The 18,217-nt window shown below is 44.8% G+C and overlaps 1 protein-coding gene across 4 annotated transcripts in view; it reads right to left on the minus strand.

Annotated features, from left to right (window-relative positions):
- LOC119393260 (homeobox protein engrailed-1-B) overlaps positions 1–18,217 on the minus strand; it is a 161,678-nt gene that overhangs the window by 3,886 nt on the left and 139,575 nt on the right. The window contains exon 2 of one of the 4 annotated variants that reach the window (XM_049416175.1): positions 11,978–12,013. The exons of the other annotated variants lie outside the window; for them this stretch is intronic. Within the exon in view, the coding sequence (XP_049272132.1) occupies positions 11,978–12,013 (36 nt within the window). The remainder of the gene's footprint in view (positions 1–11,977; positions 12,014–18,217) is intronic. 4 annotated transcript variants of the gene reach the window in all.

Genomic DNA, 18,217 nt, shown 5'->3' on the forward strand with positions numbered 1-18,217 from the left:
CACGTTCTCCGCGCGCGCGATGGGAAAACCAAGCAAGAGCGACCCGTCCCAGCTACCGGAGTTTTCCCCTCTCTCCGCTGGGGCGGCGGACGGCGCTGCGCAAACTTGAGCGTTGGAGGCCTATAGGCGTTGGCTTCACTCTGTGGTAATGTCCCCAATCGCTGGCCAACGATACTCGGCCAAGAGCATCTGCGGGCTATCATCACGCCCCCCAAAATCGCAAAAGCGCGGCCCAAACCGTCGGCCCACGGCGCACCCCTCGCGTCATCGAATCGGCGACGCGTGATGCGCAGTCCGGGGTGGCGGCTGTTGCCCATTATCGGCTCGTTTTCCCGAAATCCTGGGCTCGCGGCGATAAGCGCGGCTCCCCGCGGTGCCTTTCCCACGGGGTGCCTCGACCCCTACTCTCCCCCTCCCGTCGGCTCACCCCCTCTCGCCACCCCGTCTTCTCCGATCGAGCGGTTACATCTCCCACTGCTTGGGGCGGGAGCGCGACGGCGCTGACCGGAAACCCAGAGCGAGCTCGGACGGAGTGTTTACCGCTTCAAAAGACGCATCGTAAATAGTCGGCACCCCGCGCATAAACGTCACTTCCTTTCTTCGTGCTCTCCGGGAAGCGTGTTCGACGGATGACGTGTGGTTCCGGTGGCCGCGACAATTATCGACGAGAACACGACATTGTGCGGGTTGAAGCCGCGTTATATTTGCGTTCGCTCGTACTGTGCATTATTATACTGGTCCCTTCTGCTTGGTTTCACTGCATTACCTCAGCCTTCTATAGTTTATTGCTGCAAACGACGTTCACGCTGGTTGCAGCAAACGCAAAGGAAATAAATTGGGTAGTGGCGTAGCCATGCAGGCGGGGCGGGAGTGGGGGTGGGTTCAAACACCCCCCAAAATTTTCAATTTTGCATGTGTATGTATACACGCACACTTATAAACGCACATGAGCATACATAAAGATTTCTGGCTGCGCCACTGAAAGTGCTGTCTATCGCTCCTCTTCTCACACCATCGTGCTCGGATTCGTCAGAAGTGCATTAGGGTTAGCGGCACAATAGTTTCGGCCGACAAAGTAATTAAACCTCCACACGTCGCAGATTCACCGCGCGATGCAACTACTTTTTTTTTTTTTTTTTTTTTTTCAGATCGCCAAGGCAGCTTTACCGCAAAGCAGAATACGCTGGTGGTACAACCGACTTTAGGTCAGCGCGCAGTGCGCGCACAAACATCTTGCGGGACCTTTCTTTGCCGGTCCCAATCGCTTTGTTCTTGAACGAATGTTACTATGAACGTTCACCCCCCCCCCCCCCCCCCCCCCCCCAATTACACCGTGCTTCCCGTCCTCATTTGCCTGTCAAATAATTCGAATAAACATAGGCCTAAGTAAAGAAGTAGGGAGGTTAAACACCGTTGGACGGAGCTGGTCACGCAAAACACAAAATAATAACGGAGTTAATTAAACAAGAACACTGCGGTATTTCAAAACGACTTCGTTATTATGTGGGTCCTATGTTATAAGGCAGCCGTGTCATTTAAACACACATTCGTCGAGAGGTTGACGTGTGACCTGTCAGAGTTGCTGTTTTGCTGCAAATTTACTCGTTGGTGGTGCGCATGCACACGCCCGGCTTTGCGAGAACTAATTTCGTGGTAAACAGCTTTCTAGTAATTACTACAGTCGTTTGTTGGTGAGAAAGTATGCAAATTGTTTTCGGTATCGGCAGTGCTTGTTTAACTGAATCGGTACAGAACGCTTGCTAAAATTGGACAGGAGTATACATGGTGGAATGCGCCATAGCGTGATTAAGTGCCTTTTATTCAAGCAACTTTGAGGACAAGAAAACTAAATTATTCATTCCAGAACAAATTCCGTTTTGTCTGCAGCGTATGAATAGTAACAAGAATGCGTGTTTGCAGGGAAGCGTCCTCATTTGTACAGCGGTTCACAGGTGAGCATGTTTAACAACAATGCTGCCTTGTCTTTCTTGCATGGTGAGCTTGTCTTTCTTGCAGAAGCGCTTTAGGCGAATCTCCAGCGAAATATAAAGAAAACAAAAGCAATAAGGAGAATGCTTCATTCAGCTCAGAATGCAGCCTTCGCGTTCCTGTTAAATGTTTGTTGCTTCCGTATATGACAGATAAGAAAATGTGTGCCTGTCCGGTCTCTGTAATAGCTGGGTTTCATTTTTTTTTTTTCGCGCACGACCTGCGCAACCCCAAATTGTACGTGCGGCGGCGGCTGCCTACACAAATTTCGCAGGTCCTTTCATAAAAGGTATGCGTGTACAGTACACAACAATGGACAAAACAGTGAGACGGGCACCAAGAACAGTATAGCAACAAGGCATCAATCACAATGGCAAGTAAATTTATAGACATCGCACTATGGCGTCCAGCTTCATTGCATCTTCCGTACAACAGATTCCAACTTCTCTGCACTACGTCTTTATCCACTGTACTTTTTTTAAATGAAAATTAAGTGCATCACTGAAGTCACTTGCCGCACGTAAGATGTGCGCGCATAACCTTGAAATGGTTCAACCTGAGTGCTGACTATATAAATAGAAAGGCTTCATGTGAAATTTGGTTGAAGTGAAACGGAGAATGAATAGCTGCAGTGCAGACAAGCTGAATATCCGCGTTATAGGAAAGAAGCCTGAGTTTCTGAGCGAGTGGTTCAGCTAAGTGCAAAGGCTGCAAAAAGACACGAAGCATGGTATACGAAGCAATCTGGTGAGCTTCACTGTATACCGTTCGCATATTCGTGTGTGAAGGCTAAGTTGGCACAATACACAAACGCTGCTTGCAAAAGCCGCAAAGAGTATTTCATGCTGCAATAAATAATCACGAAATCAACACAAATTCATTAAAGGGTCGTCGGGTGGTTTGTCATGAAAACATAAATAAATAAATAAATAAATAAATAAATAAATAAATAAATAAATAAATAAATAAATAAATAAATAAGCAGTACAGTTGCTGGAGCTATCACTGTGATTACGCAAATGGACAGGCAAATACAGCGGCGACTTATAACAACCTTGCTGTCAGGTGATATATATCAGTCGCTATGGCTTGGCAGGTGGCAACTGCAGATGTGCAGGTCTTATTCGTTCGACGGAGAAGCTGATACGCTGGTGGTTTATATATATATATATGCGTGTGTGTGTGTGTGTGTGTGTGTGTGCGGTGTGTGTGTGTGTGTGTGTGTGTGTGTGTGTGTGTGTGTGTGTGTGTGTGTGTGTGTGTGTGTGTGTGTGTGTGTGTGGTGTGTGTGTGTGTGTTGTGTGTGTACCTGCGTGTGTGTGTACCTGCGTGTGAGAGAGAGAGAGAGAGAGCGCATATTTCGAGGTTCACCTTTGAAACATAAACACCTTAATCAGCTTTTTTTGTGCGCGAAGTGAACTTGCATAAAAAAAAAAAAGATCGATGGTAATCTGAACAAATGATTTCGCAGAGCGAACATCAGTGCAGCGTGTGTGGCGGAAGCGGCATTATACTATTCTGCTAACATTCTACACATAGGCGAGGTTGGTTGGTTGGTCAAACTTTATTAAACTGTCCTGAGAGACGCGACTAGCGAGGTATATAAGAGAATAACGCAGCCGCCATGTATACGTGACTCGCGTGAAAGTGACGCATGAAAGGACGTTTATAGCAGCAGTGCAATGACACAACTGACCAATTCAAACGTTATATATCACTGTTTAATGGAACTGTCTGCCCGACGAACCGGTGCTCATTTGTCATGCCAAACGAAAGGCCAGAATCTCTATAAGTATACATATATATATATGCGCAAACGGGAGGCCACAGAGAATGTGGAGAAGACATATACAGAGAGCGAAACTTTCGACATTTACGAATTCTCAGGCGGAGTCTGTGATATGACCAATGGCAGGATTTGGACGGATAGGTGCTATTACATGGTTTCGCATCTGATTGCATGTACTCATTAATATACGAGGCACGAAAAGAGCAAACCGGAGGAAAACGGCAACAGTCGATGACAAATGGGCTGTTTTGTTCTTTGCCCGAGTTATCGCCGTGCGTGGTCTGTGTATATATATACATCACATATATGCTATAACTCAAGTTCATGCAGTCTTTCGGTTTCGCAGCACGAAGAGAACTCTAGGTATAATACCATCGCAGGTATAAACGTGGTTTTACATGCATTCCTATTATAGTTTATGATTTCTCCGGCTTTCGACTTCACTTTGTACGGTTGTTCAAATTGGTCAGAGCGGGACGCGTCATACTTCACCCCAGTTTCAGAACTCCAAAACAAGTCGGCGCTCCTAAAGACGGCATTTTACGATATATCTTGTTGATCGTCGACAACTACACAATAAGCAGTGCGTAATAATAATAATAATAATAATAATAATAATAATAATAATAATAATAATAATAATAATAATAATAATAATAATAATAATAATAATAATAATAATCTGTATAAAGAAAAGTAGCAGTTGCACTTCCTTTGTGCTGTTCTTTATTAAAACGAATAGCGAAGTGTGCCTTGCAAGCATAATTCCGATGGCGCCACCGGTGAGGGACATCGATTATAGAGAGATATCGGTAGACGCGCATCTTTATGAGCACTGATTTTTGGGCTAGTTGGTTTTCCTTCACCGATCACTTAAGCGCGCGCAAACAAGGAGGGGGTTGGAAGTATAAGCGCTTGTGTTGTCGTCACCTCCCTTTGTCCTTGCTTTTGCGCGCTTAAATGATCGGTCATTCTTAGGACCCTGCTTTCAAGGTTGAAACCTTGGTTCGTCGGGAATAATGCAGCTATTTTTAGTACGGAAGAAATTGTGAACGGTCATATACAATGCATGGTGACGTTTACAAAATCGAGCAATTTTGCTCCCGCATCGTGCACACTCATAGCATGCAACAGTGCGCTAAACACAGCGTACTAACTAAACGAGATTATTAATTAGTCATAGGTATTCAGTTAAAGAATTGCGACGGTTGCTCAACGATCTATGTAATGTAGCGCATAGTGCGGAAGAAAGGTAAATGACAAATCATAATCCTCATCATCCCATTGATTCTCAAAAGATTATATATATATATATATATATATATATATATATATATATATATATATATAGAAAGGAACTACGACTTTCGTTGGTTCGGCACTGTATATTTCACTAACGTTTCGTCTGTGGACCAGACTTTGTCAAAGTGTCAAAGTTGACAATTCTGGTCCACCAGACGAAACGTTAGTGAAAATACAGTGCCGAACCAACGAAAGTCGTAGTTTCTTTCTTCATTCCTTATTCTATTGGGGTCCGCGTGATTCTTTTCCCACTACATATATATATAGTAGAGATATTATATATATATATATATATATATATATATATATATATATATCGCTATATATATCCGCATCCATATCTATATATATATCGATATAGATAGATAATATCGCTATATAGATAGATAGATAGATAGCCCAGATTCTCTGTTAATTCCAACTCGCTCTTCCTCTTAAGCTGGAGCAACGAATCCCGCTGTTATTCCACAGATTGGTCGCTTTGAAACCTGTATGTTTCATTCCATCACAGCATCATTTTCTCAGTCTCTAGCGAAGCGCTCGAACTCTGCAGCTGCTCGGTGCGGCGCTCTTTCCTCGAGTCTTTCAAATGCGGGCTGCAGGCACCGCGGAGCAATAACACGCTAACCCTCTTTTGAAGCGCCCCTGCAAACAAGGCGTAGTCAAATTCAATCCAGCGAGAGCCGCGATGTGTGAGGCCGATGGAATTACAAATGCGGCTTCGCACGCTTTATTTTGCGCTTACACGGCGAGAAGAAGAGGGGAGCGAAGGCGCCAGCTGTCGGCGCGGCGGCGTGCACCGCTCGCCACCTTGGGGTGTCGTCCCGCCGACACCCCCTTCCCATCAATGCCGGGAGGGCGGAGTCCCGTTTCGGCTACGCCTACTGAAACGACGATGGCCAATGGGGTGCGAGAAGCCGGTCTGCGCGCTGTCAGGGGCCGTCCCCACTCAGGTGCTCCGGAGTTTTTTGACAGGACTTCCGAACTGGGGGATCTCTCCTCCTCAGCAGTGCCTTTCAGCTGCTCTCGAAATATCGCCCGAAACGAGAAGGAAAAATTGCCTCGGCCGACGCGTCCGCGACGGCCATTTCACAGGGCTTCCTGAAGGGCTTCTTCTTTAGGTTGCCGCCTGGGCCGTGTATTTAGGGACAGATCGGCTGTTTGCCAAGTGAAGCTACACACTGTCGCCTTCTCTCCTTCCCCGCTGTACGCCTCCTTTCTTCCTCGTCCTCCTTTCTCTCAGCTGATTCAACAGTAACGACTTCTCCAAATTCGGCATCTCGGCGGCTGGCCGATACGGCGACTTTAGGAAGTCGTCGTGAATGGCTCCTTTAAAATAAGTGACGCGGCGCGGTTTCGCGGTCGCCGCTTCCAGAGCACTGCGGGCCGCCTCTCTGAGATAAGGACCGCGCAGCATTTCTCCGAAAGTGAGGCTGACGTCATCGGCGGTCGTTATCATTTAAAGAATCGCCTTCTGCCGGAATTTGTCGCCAGCGGTTTCCGCGGCTTCGGAGAAAGACATCTCAATCCGTGACACATGCTTCGCGTTCGCAACGTTCCTGGGCCTGGCATGCTCGCTCAGAGCAGAACCACGAAAGTGAGCCTTCGATATGGTCTGCCCGTTACATTTTCTACTATCCGTGACGAGTATAGTCGTGAGAAAGGTCCTATAGGGACATTGGGATGGCATGCGCTTGTTGTGACTTCCGTTAAGCAGTGCGTGCCTCTGTTCGCCCCAGGCTCTACGCGGGAAGACATTGTTTGTTAATTGCTGTCACGAGCTGCCGATGAAGCCTTATGTGACTTTGGCAGGCGTGACATATATATACTTTTCTTTTGAACTGAGAAATAAAGATTAGTTATTAATAATTCTCAAAGCTTTTTTTTTATTTTCAATATAGAATGTACTGTCAAATCCATCTCCAGACCGGAAGTCAGCTTTACACGCGCACTGTTGCGAAAATTTGAAATAAATGGTATATGCGCATTCGCAACTTTCATTGTTGCGGGCTTCTCAGAAATATATTTAGTCAGCAAATGTATTTCATCATTTTGGAAGACGCTTCTTCGGGCGTTACTACATAGGCCTACTCTTCACTGCTTGTTGTTCTTGACTTCACTGGACATACACTACTGTGAAACATATTGTCTCTGTGCGCTCAAGGTTACTTTGCCATTCTTAAAAACTTTAAATGAAAAAAATGCATTTAAGGAGAGGTTGGTGGCTGTGGCGCCAGCTATACTGCTCTTCTCTTGCATAACAGATGTCGCCGTAAGCAGTGGTCAACAACAAACGCTATACAAAAACGAACACTCGCGTACTTAGACTCTGTACTTCACTACAGACTAGTGTCCACCTAATGAAAATTAAGTACATAATTTGCGCGTGTATATATGCAGGCGTATACGTATACAAACACACGCACATACATATAGAGCAATCCACACATCCCCCAGAAGAAAGAGTAAAAAGAAGCGGTCCGGGTATATATAGCGCGCATATAGTTATATTTCTCGCTGCGTGAAACAATGCATATTTTGCCAGCAATAACATCAACTAAAAAATTGGCAAAATCAGGTTTCTAAAAACTAAGTCTAATGTTATGTTTCGAGGTGTGACACTGAACGAATGGTTAACAATAAACGGAATAATAGTTGTTATGGCCACCACTCACACTCCGCGTTTGCATTTTTAAAAGTGTTATATATAGCTCCCTGCGGAAGTAACACTGTCAACATGAAAACAAAAATGTGACGTCTGAAGACATCTCGTATATTCATTTCTGTATCATAAACACCATTCGTGTATTGTAAACACGAAAGTAATGCTGTTGTAACATTGCCGTATAAATTTATCGTGCAATTGAGATATTTCTTGTGTATAAAATATATGTCTGACAGGCGTTTACAATTAGAGCGTATCCTATATAAGGCGCGTTCTCGTCATACGTTTTGTCAATCTGGATACGTGCATATGCACATATATGTAGATACATCAGGAACGCACACATTTCTTACTGTATACAGATATATAGTTGGATGTAGTATAAGCGAAAGAATCATTGCGACACTTAGGGGCACATCCGCGCCGCCGACGCTTGTACATTGACTAAATGTTCCAGTAATCCATGCACTCAAAGGTCATTTCAGCTCTCGATGAAACGATCTGTAAGCGTTCCATGGGAATGCCTCCCATGGTGGCGGTCTGCGCATCGAGTCACTGACCACCGTCCAACTTGTTTCTTTTTTTTTTTTCCTCCGCTTCGCTCAAGCGCGAAATCGTCTTACGACGCGAAGCCCGAAGGCGATCGACGATTTCCGTTCACAACCATTCGGCACATCGTTCGTCCTTGTCGCGGCTTATATCCGAGCATGTCTTCATGAGCTCTCACTTCGCGACACGAGGAAGCATTGGCCGGGCATTAGCGACAATGCTGCCAAAAGGAACCGGCGTGGTTCGGATTAAACATCCCATGCTTTCATTTCTTTTTTGCACAAAAGAGATTTTCGCCGAAACATGCAAGCCGATGTCACAGTGATGTTTCCTTTTGTTGCACTAAAGAACACATGATTAAAAGGAGAAAGCGAACGTTTTTGTTTGTATGTTTGTTTGTTGTTTGTTCTTCTGAAATCAAGAGTTCGACGAAAACTCATCTGGTCGGGAATGGCATGGTTAAAGGTAAAGGAAGACGCTGACCAATTATAAAAATAATTTTGAAGTAACGTCTCCTGTACGGGGGCTCTGTTCGCAATGAAGCAATGTCAGAAAAGGGGGTGACTTTTCTATATTTTCTGCTGTTCGTTTCCCGTCGTTGCGTAGAAAAATTCTGAGGAGGTTCAGTCAAAGTGGATACAAGCCAGCAAGTGGATATGTATGCCTCCGAGACTCGCAACATTGCGTATCCGCGTAAATCCGTGGTCTGTATATATATACCATCCCACACATATTTTACAAAGGCAGCGGGCAACTTTTACGTGATAGCAACACCATGATATCACACGTCATCATCATGTTGCTTCGGGACAAATAACGTGAACCATTCCAATAATTTAAAACGTTACAAGAAGTATGAACATCACTGTCGCTAAAGAATGCATTGTACAACAAAAGGCACATATATATGACTGAAAATATATTTCTGCAGTCATCTGTGCACACAATTAACCCGTTCACATTGAAGCATGCAACTGCAGGTGCAGCCGTAATTTAATGAAAAAAAGAATAAGCATTAAAAGTTGGATTCATGCATGGAAACCATGCAGCTGGAGCTAATATATATATAATATATATATATATATATATATATATATATATATATATATATATATATATATATTATATATATATATATATATATATATATATATATATATAAATCACGCCAGCAGTGTTGACACTGAAAGCCAAACGAATTGCCCGACTAATTGCTCGTACGCCCGTATTTTATACGAATCGCATGCATATCTGCTGCTTTGTAGAATGCTCGGCATAAGCGGTTATGAAATATGAAAACTCTCTCTGACGACGCTGGGGCGTCGTCAGAGAGAGTTTTCATATTTCGACCACGTATGGGCCAGCGTTTAAAGCCGCGGTGAAAGAGACGACAGCTCACTATCGAACTTCGCATGCAGTGTTTCCATGGTGAGCCCTTTACCCACTTCTCAACACAGGTCCAGAGCCATCATAAAGTTTGTTTCTTTATGTGGACCCCTAAGCCATGGCAACGACGCCACGTCTTCGTGATGTGGTGATGTTGCGACGCTGGCGAACATCCTTGCGGATTTGAACGTTGATTACAGCTGACGACAGCTTGCTCTGCGGTTTCAGTAAAACACTGCGCTTCTCCGCGGCGCTCCGAACATGTATACACGCCACGAGCTGCCGAGTATAAGCCGAACCTGTCAGTCCGTCGCTGCGATGAAAAGACGGTGAAGGTCTGCGCGTTATAAATTCTATCACGCTGCAAGCCGACACCTCTGCGGCCTCGACGTGCACGCATCGCACGCAGTGCGGCGCCTTATGACCACATATGCGCGCGTGATCCACTTCGTGACGGGTGGCTCCATCAGCCTCGTTTGTCAGGTGTCCGCCGCGCGCACTGCTTCACACCGCGCCTGGTCAGCTTGAAGAGCGCCGAGCGCTCTTCACATACTTGCATGCATGCAGTGTGCTCGTTCGACCTTCATGCGAACTAAGAGATTTCGACGTTTCTCTATGTATCTATGTTTTGTTTCAGTTTTCAATACTTTCTTGCTTTTTTTTTTAAGCAGGCGTTTGTATTGTTATTTTGGTACGCCGATGCCATATAGGCCCGCACATAAAATTACAACTGCCAACTGGTTTCACTCGACGCAATGAAATATTGCTACCACCTTCCTTTGTATAGGGGTTGTCTTCCCGGACGTCTATTCATATTTAATTAGCACGGCGGGAAGTGCCTTATAAAACACGTGTAATATAGAATTAGCTCTAAAACAAGGTCTTCTGGTGTAGTTGTCCGGCATGTGACTATAGGAGGCTTGTTCTTGGAAGAACGTCAAGACAAGAGAAGATATTGGGACTGTGTCCTCGATCGCGCGCGGTGGAGTATTGCAAAGAGTTGGAACTCTTCCTCAGGTGCAGATATATCATATACGTCCACTTGTGCACGAACTGGACGGTGAACTCTTCGTCGTGTGCGTGTGTTTGTACAAACTGCGAAATTCCCTCCTCCTCCTTCTCGTCCCCTTAAAGACTCGTTTTTCCTTTCCGAGTGCAGGGTAGCCAACCGCGCTCAGTTTTATTAACTTCCCTAGCTTCTGTTACATCTCTTACTCCGGAAATCTTCTAATCATTGCCTGTAAGCAAAAAACGAGGGACATATATATATGTATGCTGCACGACATTTCATGAGCCAATGAAACGCAGTGTCAATTCAAATAAAGCGAGGTCTGCTATTTGCATTCAGCTCATGCGAAGTTAACATATGATGTGTTTAACTTCCCAAACGATCCACCGCGGTACAGGACCATAGCTCTGCTGAGTTCGGTGATGCATGACGCAGTCGATGACACCATACACATTTCCGTATATATAACCCATAAGGAGGTATCGTAGTGTCCGCGGAATCTGGAGTCACGAGGGGGGGGATTGTTGTTGACCTGTTCTCACTCAAGAGGAGCAGAAGGTATACGCAATTACTAATAGATGTACCAGCATTTTTTTTCCGAAGTCTGAGAATACTTCTGTTTGGTTTATAGACGATCTAACAGCAATCGGCGTAGTTAGAATAGCACATTTCATGTGTTTCTCGTGTTTTCGCGCCTATCAACGTTTGTTTCATGAGAGCTGTGCTTAAAGTGCGGGCAAGGGCCTATATATAGTGACTGTTGTGCGATCACCTCGAAGAACTGTTCTTTAGAACGTGGACGTTTCGTGTGTGTGAACATTTATGACGTGTGAACATTGTTGTTGCGTCGGCAATTATTTTGTAGTACTGGGATTAGGAATGTGAATGTCCATTCTGTGTAAATTTTGTACTATTTTATGGTTATTGGCAACTTCACGATGCAAATTATTATGTAAGAAAAAAGGAGCAGCCGGAGCCACACCAGGCACCAACCTCTCCTTAAACGCATTTAATATAAAAAAAGCACGTTATTGTCGATGCATGCATAATTTTTGTAGGCGCAACACGAATGGAAACAGCAATCGTGCAGCAGTCACGAGAAAGTTTTGCCGTTTGGAAAAAACACGAGACTATTTTATCCTCAAACTGCAACAGCGAAATTTTAAAAGTCGCTTTTTGTGTGGCTGACGCGCCAGGATAACGAATCTCTGCGTTTCCGACCGTGTGTGTATAGAGCTCAGCTGTACATATTCGCGTAGATGCATGTGGCCAATTGTAGTCCTCATACCTTTCTGGTTGGACGTGGAGGCCTCTGTACGGACCACTAGAACAGAGGAACGGCACGTCCTCAGCACAATTGGCTCAGCTCACTCAACACCTCACACCATGACGCATGCACATTCGCTTCCGACTCCGTATCCTGTGCTATCTTCAACATTTCAAGGCATTATTGCTATGCAAAATACAGCGTATGTATAATATGAGAAACCTTTGAACAAAGAATTTGCTGAGCCAACATTTTCACAAGGTGACTTAGCTTCGTCACGACGCAGCAGCTGCATTGACAAAGTCCACTTGTCGAACGTTGGCTCCAGCGACAATCCCTGTTCAAGAATTTCTTCATCATTTCAAGCATCCATCTGCCCATGAACTACCCTGATTCAATGTAGAAATGAAAAATTCTTGAACACGGGTTTTGCTGGAGCCAACGTTACAACAAGCGGACTTGTCTTCAGTTGCAGCCTTGAAGAAGGCAAGACCGGTTGTCGAAACGTTGGCTCCATTGGCAACCCCATGTTCAAGGATTTTTCATCTCTGCAATGTTCCATGCAAGGTTCTAAAGCTGCAGGGAAATCCGTTGGATTTCTCAGAAAGGAAAAATTCGTCTTGGGTCCGGAGTTCGACCCCTCACCATAGTGTTGTGTTGTACGTATTTGCTTGCACTCGCTTTAGTTCAGCGTGACTTCTGCTTCGGGCTTGTTGCATGTGATATTCTGGTGTTTCGTTATATAACACTCGTATATGAGCGTGACATATAGTGTAAAAAAATTACCTACTTTACGGAGAATCTGATGGTAATTTGGGACCGAACACTTCCTCGTAACTTAAAAACGGACTTTCCGTAGGATAGACAGCTTGTACAACGCCTCCTGTAGCCGTCGAGCAAAATACGAGTGGTCTTCGTATTCAAAAAACAGATTTCCTAAGCCAGACTTGTATTTTATTAGCCAACCGTTAAAATACGGATGGGCCTGTAGTTGTATAATCGTAAATGTTTAATAGCAAAATGTATAATCTGAAAAGAGACAGGGCGTGCAAACACAGACACAAGAGAGAGGTCAAGACACCACAACGCCGTTTGTGGTGTCTTGACCTCTCTCTTGTGTCTGTGTTTGCACGCCCTCTCTCTTTAACATAAATACTTACCACCTAACTCAGCTCTGTTATTCTAAGTATAATCGAAAGAAACTTCAACATCACTAGGAACAAAATGAAAACAATAAAAACGAATGCGCGTTTCAGTTTTACTGGCAGTCATCGCAGCTGTCGAAAGTTATCGAAGTTTGTATCGAGTTTGTCTTATCTTGTATTTGTGTCAGCTTCAACAAATAGAAAGCCGTCCATTGGCGCACGTATACCGAATACATGGCATGGATGGATGGATGATCAAAAACTTTGCTGTGGTGTGACTTCTCTGGAATACTCTTTTTATATTATCCGCGCTTCAGTGGGGGTCCGAAAGGCCCAAAAATTTCTGGCGCTCCGTACAATTTATTTATTTATTTATTATTTATTTATTTATTGAAGGAGGGGTTGGTGCCTGGGTGTGACTTTGGCTACTCCTCTTATATAATAGTTTGCGCCATGAAGTTGCCAATAACCACGAAAATGTCCATTCACAACAGCAACGTTCACACGTATTAAACTTTTTTATTTATTATGCGTTTATTTATTTAGAGGCTTAAATACCGGAAAGAGCAATATCTGACACCTGCAGCTCCATTCGCTTCATATATAGCGCACTGCTGTTTTTCCGGAATTTAAAATAATCGTTATAGCAGACCATGTGTTCAGCTCGTGAAGCTGCTGCCTAACTTATTTGAATTGTAGTTTTAATTTAATTCGAAAGGCTTGCCCTTATATAGGCATAGCGCAAAAGACTGTAAACAATCTATTTTCAAATAGTTCGCCTTATGAATCATTATTTATTTATTTACGAACTTCACACAAAAAACGTCACTGCAAGTGAATTATCGGCCCAGACGAAAAGCCAAAACATGTATATTTTCTGAACCATCTATTTAATTCGGCATTGTACGGTATAATCGTTTGTGTGAAATAAATGATTTGGGTCATTTTAGATCTGCTAGGCTTCATCTGTGGCCACTTGCAACATGCAACGCGTATACAAGCACGCGAGAATCCTCTTACGCTGTTTCACACACATTTCTTTCACTTCAACGACTTGAAAAATAAAAACAATAATTCGAACGAACTTCACACAAAAACGTCACTGCAAGTGAATTATCGGCCCAGACGAAAAGCCAAACAAGTCATTCGATAAATAATCAGTCTGTGCATTAAGGAAAACTGGCCTATATAGACTCCAACACGAAAGCCATCTGGTGTAGATATATCATCGTCACCATCATCGGAGTTCGTTCATGCTGTGACTGATAACAGTGATGATGAATGACAGCTGAATGGGTTGGCAGCTTTCAACAACTCACCGGTTTGGCTATTCACATGGTGTGACGCCTGGTGCGATTCTACGCAATATTGCATCTGCAACGTGACTCCTTGCCCGACATGACGACTGTATAGGGTCCTTTTGCAAAGCGGTTAGCACTGGTGTGGCTTTGTGGTATAGAATATACTTGACTGCCACGCAGAGCACATGGGTTCTACTCCAGTTAGAGTAGTGATTTTTATCAGATTTTTATTAAACTCACTCAACGTGGGTTTTGTGCCGCACGCCGCCTTTTTCAAGGTCAGCATCTTACGACGCACTTAAGGCTTTCGCCTAAGAAATTTCTTAATTACAAACCTCGACGCGGAACGTATGACTGTGCGTCCACTTGGAGAGGCTACGAACGCACTATGTGTCTCTGAGGGCCTTCATAATCTCCAATGCGCGTTTCCGTCGTTGATAGTAGGGCAGGTCGGCGGCGGTGCCGCTATAATTGCTGTTGCAATAAAGAAATGTTACATCGTGTTTGAAAGGAACTGGTGCGTCACGCTATAATAGCAAGTGAATAAAATCGAATAAATGTGCTTTCAAATGATCGGGCCTTGAAAATCCTTACTATTCTTCTTCAATAAACTCGGTCAACGAATTCCAGAGCTGTGTCTCGAGAAGTGCTGGTATTCTCTCAACATTTCCGTGCAGATAGGCATACCCCATGCAGAAAAGTTCTCCTAGGCTCCATATTTTTGCGCACTATTTGTGAACACCGTAGCATATGAAATATGATGCTTATCTATCAATAGAATCGAAACTTGAGCTTGTTTGTATGCGTTCATCTTGGTTGATGCACACGACGAGGGCGAAGATGTAAGAAGCACAAGACAGGCGCTGCCTTGACCTGTACGTGGGGAGTGTGCGGTTTGTGGTGCGTGTCTTCGATATGACTGCACTGCTTGGCGCATACAGAGTATATTAAGCGAGCTTGGAAAGGGCACGTTTTGTCAACTTAGCTATCTGAGAAGTTCTCAAGCCGTCCAAGTACGAGGCAAATACTATAATAATTCACGACGATGATGAGATATTGATGAGACATTCGAGGAAATATTGGCGTTATTGTTCTGGTTCACTTTTCCTCAGGAAAAAATGTAGAACTTTGAAGGTGTTACCTGTATATGTACAGTTACTGCTACTCTTCAGTGTCCCTGTTATAAAGGAACGCCATGAACACAAGGAAATGTGCAATACACGTTATAAAGAATATTATCGGTAGCTCACAACAGGCCCGTAGCCGGGGGGGGGGGGGGGAGCCCGGGCCCCCCCGAAATTTTTATGATACATGGTGTTTTACCGAAAATAAATAATGAAAATAGGCGTTTTCTCAAATAGTCAAGGCTTTCAGCAAGTGCCCCCCCGAAAAAAATTCGTGGCTACGGGCCTGCTCCACACATACACATGCAACCAATTGACCAAATGTGCGTTCCCTTCGTGATATCATATGGTGCATACATTCAAACGGCTTTCTTTGTTTCGAAGTTGAGGGACAAGCAATGAGCATATAAAAAAAGAAAAAAACAAAGCTGGCAGATTGCCTTTAACGTCATTCTTCGGTAACATTCCGGCTTGCTTACTGAAGTTCTGAAAATGTATACAACTGGCCTCATATGCTTTAACCCTCAACTTTGTATCCGCACCTAAGTTGGCATGCAGCGCTTTCAAAATCGCCAAGACGTGCACGTACAAGTCTGCTTCCGTAACTGTCCTTGTGTCGACAGATCGCTGCTGTCAACTGAACCTATAAAGCGCGTCGGAGTGGTGACACTTGGCGACGAGCCATCCGTGAGCAAACACTATTACATGCTGAGGGCGTCGGCGCTTTTCGTTTTCGGCATTCTTGTTCCGATCGGCGCTATAATTTATGTCACTGAGGAATGCTGGTGCGTCAGTACATAAGCTATAGATTGCAGTTGCTTGTTTCCTCGGTGGTATACCGAGACGAACATCCATGGACTGCAAAACGCTGCAAAAGTGTTAACTGGAAACAATATATACCGCGAAATGAGCAGTTATATTGTGTTGTTCTGATCCTCAAGAAAAATGCGCGAAAAGCATAACGGAGCAGCAATTCTGTATATGTGGCTATAAAGTGATATCTTACTGAATAACAAGAGGTCTCATGATTAACCATGGGCTTATAAAAATGAAAGGAAATGTTGCGCGAAGAGATTTTGAGTAAGTCCCTGCGTTAATCGGTTCACAGAATGCAAATTTAGTGGCTGTAACTTAACATTGCCGGAGCTTAGCATATAATAGTAAAATAACTTTTTAGCTGGTGTTCACCTCTGTGGTGCATCACTCCGCATTCGCCATACTAAAGCAGTTAGCGCCGTTACGCGGAAAAATAGTTTGCATGCCTTTAACTTGATGTCACACAGCTAATTTTCGTGGGCCTGTTCGAGGCTTCACTTACATGTAAAAAAACTGTGTACTGTCAATTACTCATAACTACTCACGTAACGTATTGGTTTGAATTAAAGGTTCATTCCGTAGTATCAGGTAAGGGTTTTCGTGTCTGGGTCATATAGTAAACGAGCCGCCACAAGTTTCGCAACGCGACTGCCATGGCTCCTTCTGAGCGGTTCTCCGGCCACCGTATCGTTAAACGCGAGGGTCGACATCTCAATCTTGCTGTTCTCTAGCAGCATGAGAGACCGCACACTTATACATGGCCACACGGCGGCACTTGGGAGTGTGAACGGCCTTCATCCTACGTGGCAGCGTGTTTATTTCTCTGTATATATTTGCAATGCGAGTCGGAGTACGTTGCTGCATGAAAGTGCAGTCCGCTCGTTTGCTCGATTCTCCGGCCCGATAACCTCCCCCAGGACTGGGACGGGGGTCTTGTCGTCGGTGCTCGAAGGCCGCCCGGGCTTTCCGGCTCAATTTGCCGCTAAGAGCCTCGACGGCGACGCATATATGGCGAGAGAAGGAGGAAGCCACGATGGCGACGATTGAACCAGAGAATTCCCGTTGCTGCCGCACATTTAGAGCGTCGCATCCGCGGGTTATCGGGAATACTAAAAGGCTGAGTGACAGGCTCGACTCCGTGCATCTCCGATAAGAGCCGTGAGTGTAGTCCGGCTACTATATATATTCGAGCTCATGAAAGTCAAAACAGCAGTCAGAGAAAGCTCGTGGAAATATAGAGGGAGTCCGAGGAAGGGGGCAGATTCTCAGGCGCGAATCTCGAGCATTGGTCGCCCTTGTGGACCCCAAATGGCACTCGGCTGGGCTACCTGAACTTTATGGCCTCATAAAGCCGAGAAGGCCGCGGTATATAGATCAGCTGACATATATGGACACACGATGATTTGCGGGTCGCTAAGCAAACGGCCCAAGCATATATCGGAATGCAAGGAGCGCCGTATACTGCGATGCAGAGACGGACGCTGTGCATGTGTATACGCATTAATGAACAAGGCAGGTGACTCCGAATGGTAGCCGCACCTCGTTGGGAATGCCGAGGAAGTGAACACATTCCGAGAAAACTGCCGACCTATGGGAGGTGGCATCACTGAGGGCTGGGTCCGTCCATATATTAACGAGAGACACAGCTGACATAAACCTTTGCCTGCGAAGCTTCCACATATTGAGATAACGTAGACTGATCTGCCTTTCCTTACCAAAATGTAGACATCGAACCGCGGTTTAATATAAATTGTAACGATGGAATGGATTTATTTGCAAGGTCATAAATGCAGTGCAGCACAAGGGAGAGGACGGTCAGCCCCACAACAGCTCGCTGCTCGCGCGCACATCTGCCTACACTTCTTGGTTCCAGCG

Source organism: Rhipicephalus sanguineus, chromosome 5, assembly GCF_013339695.2.
Source record: "Rhipicephalus sanguineus isolate Rsan-2018 chromosome 5, BIME_Rsan_1.4, whole genome shotgun sequence".
Classification (NCBI taxonomy): Eukaryota; Metazoa; Arthropoda; class Arachnida; order Ixodida; family Ixodidae; genus Rhipicephalus; species Rhipicephalus sanguineus.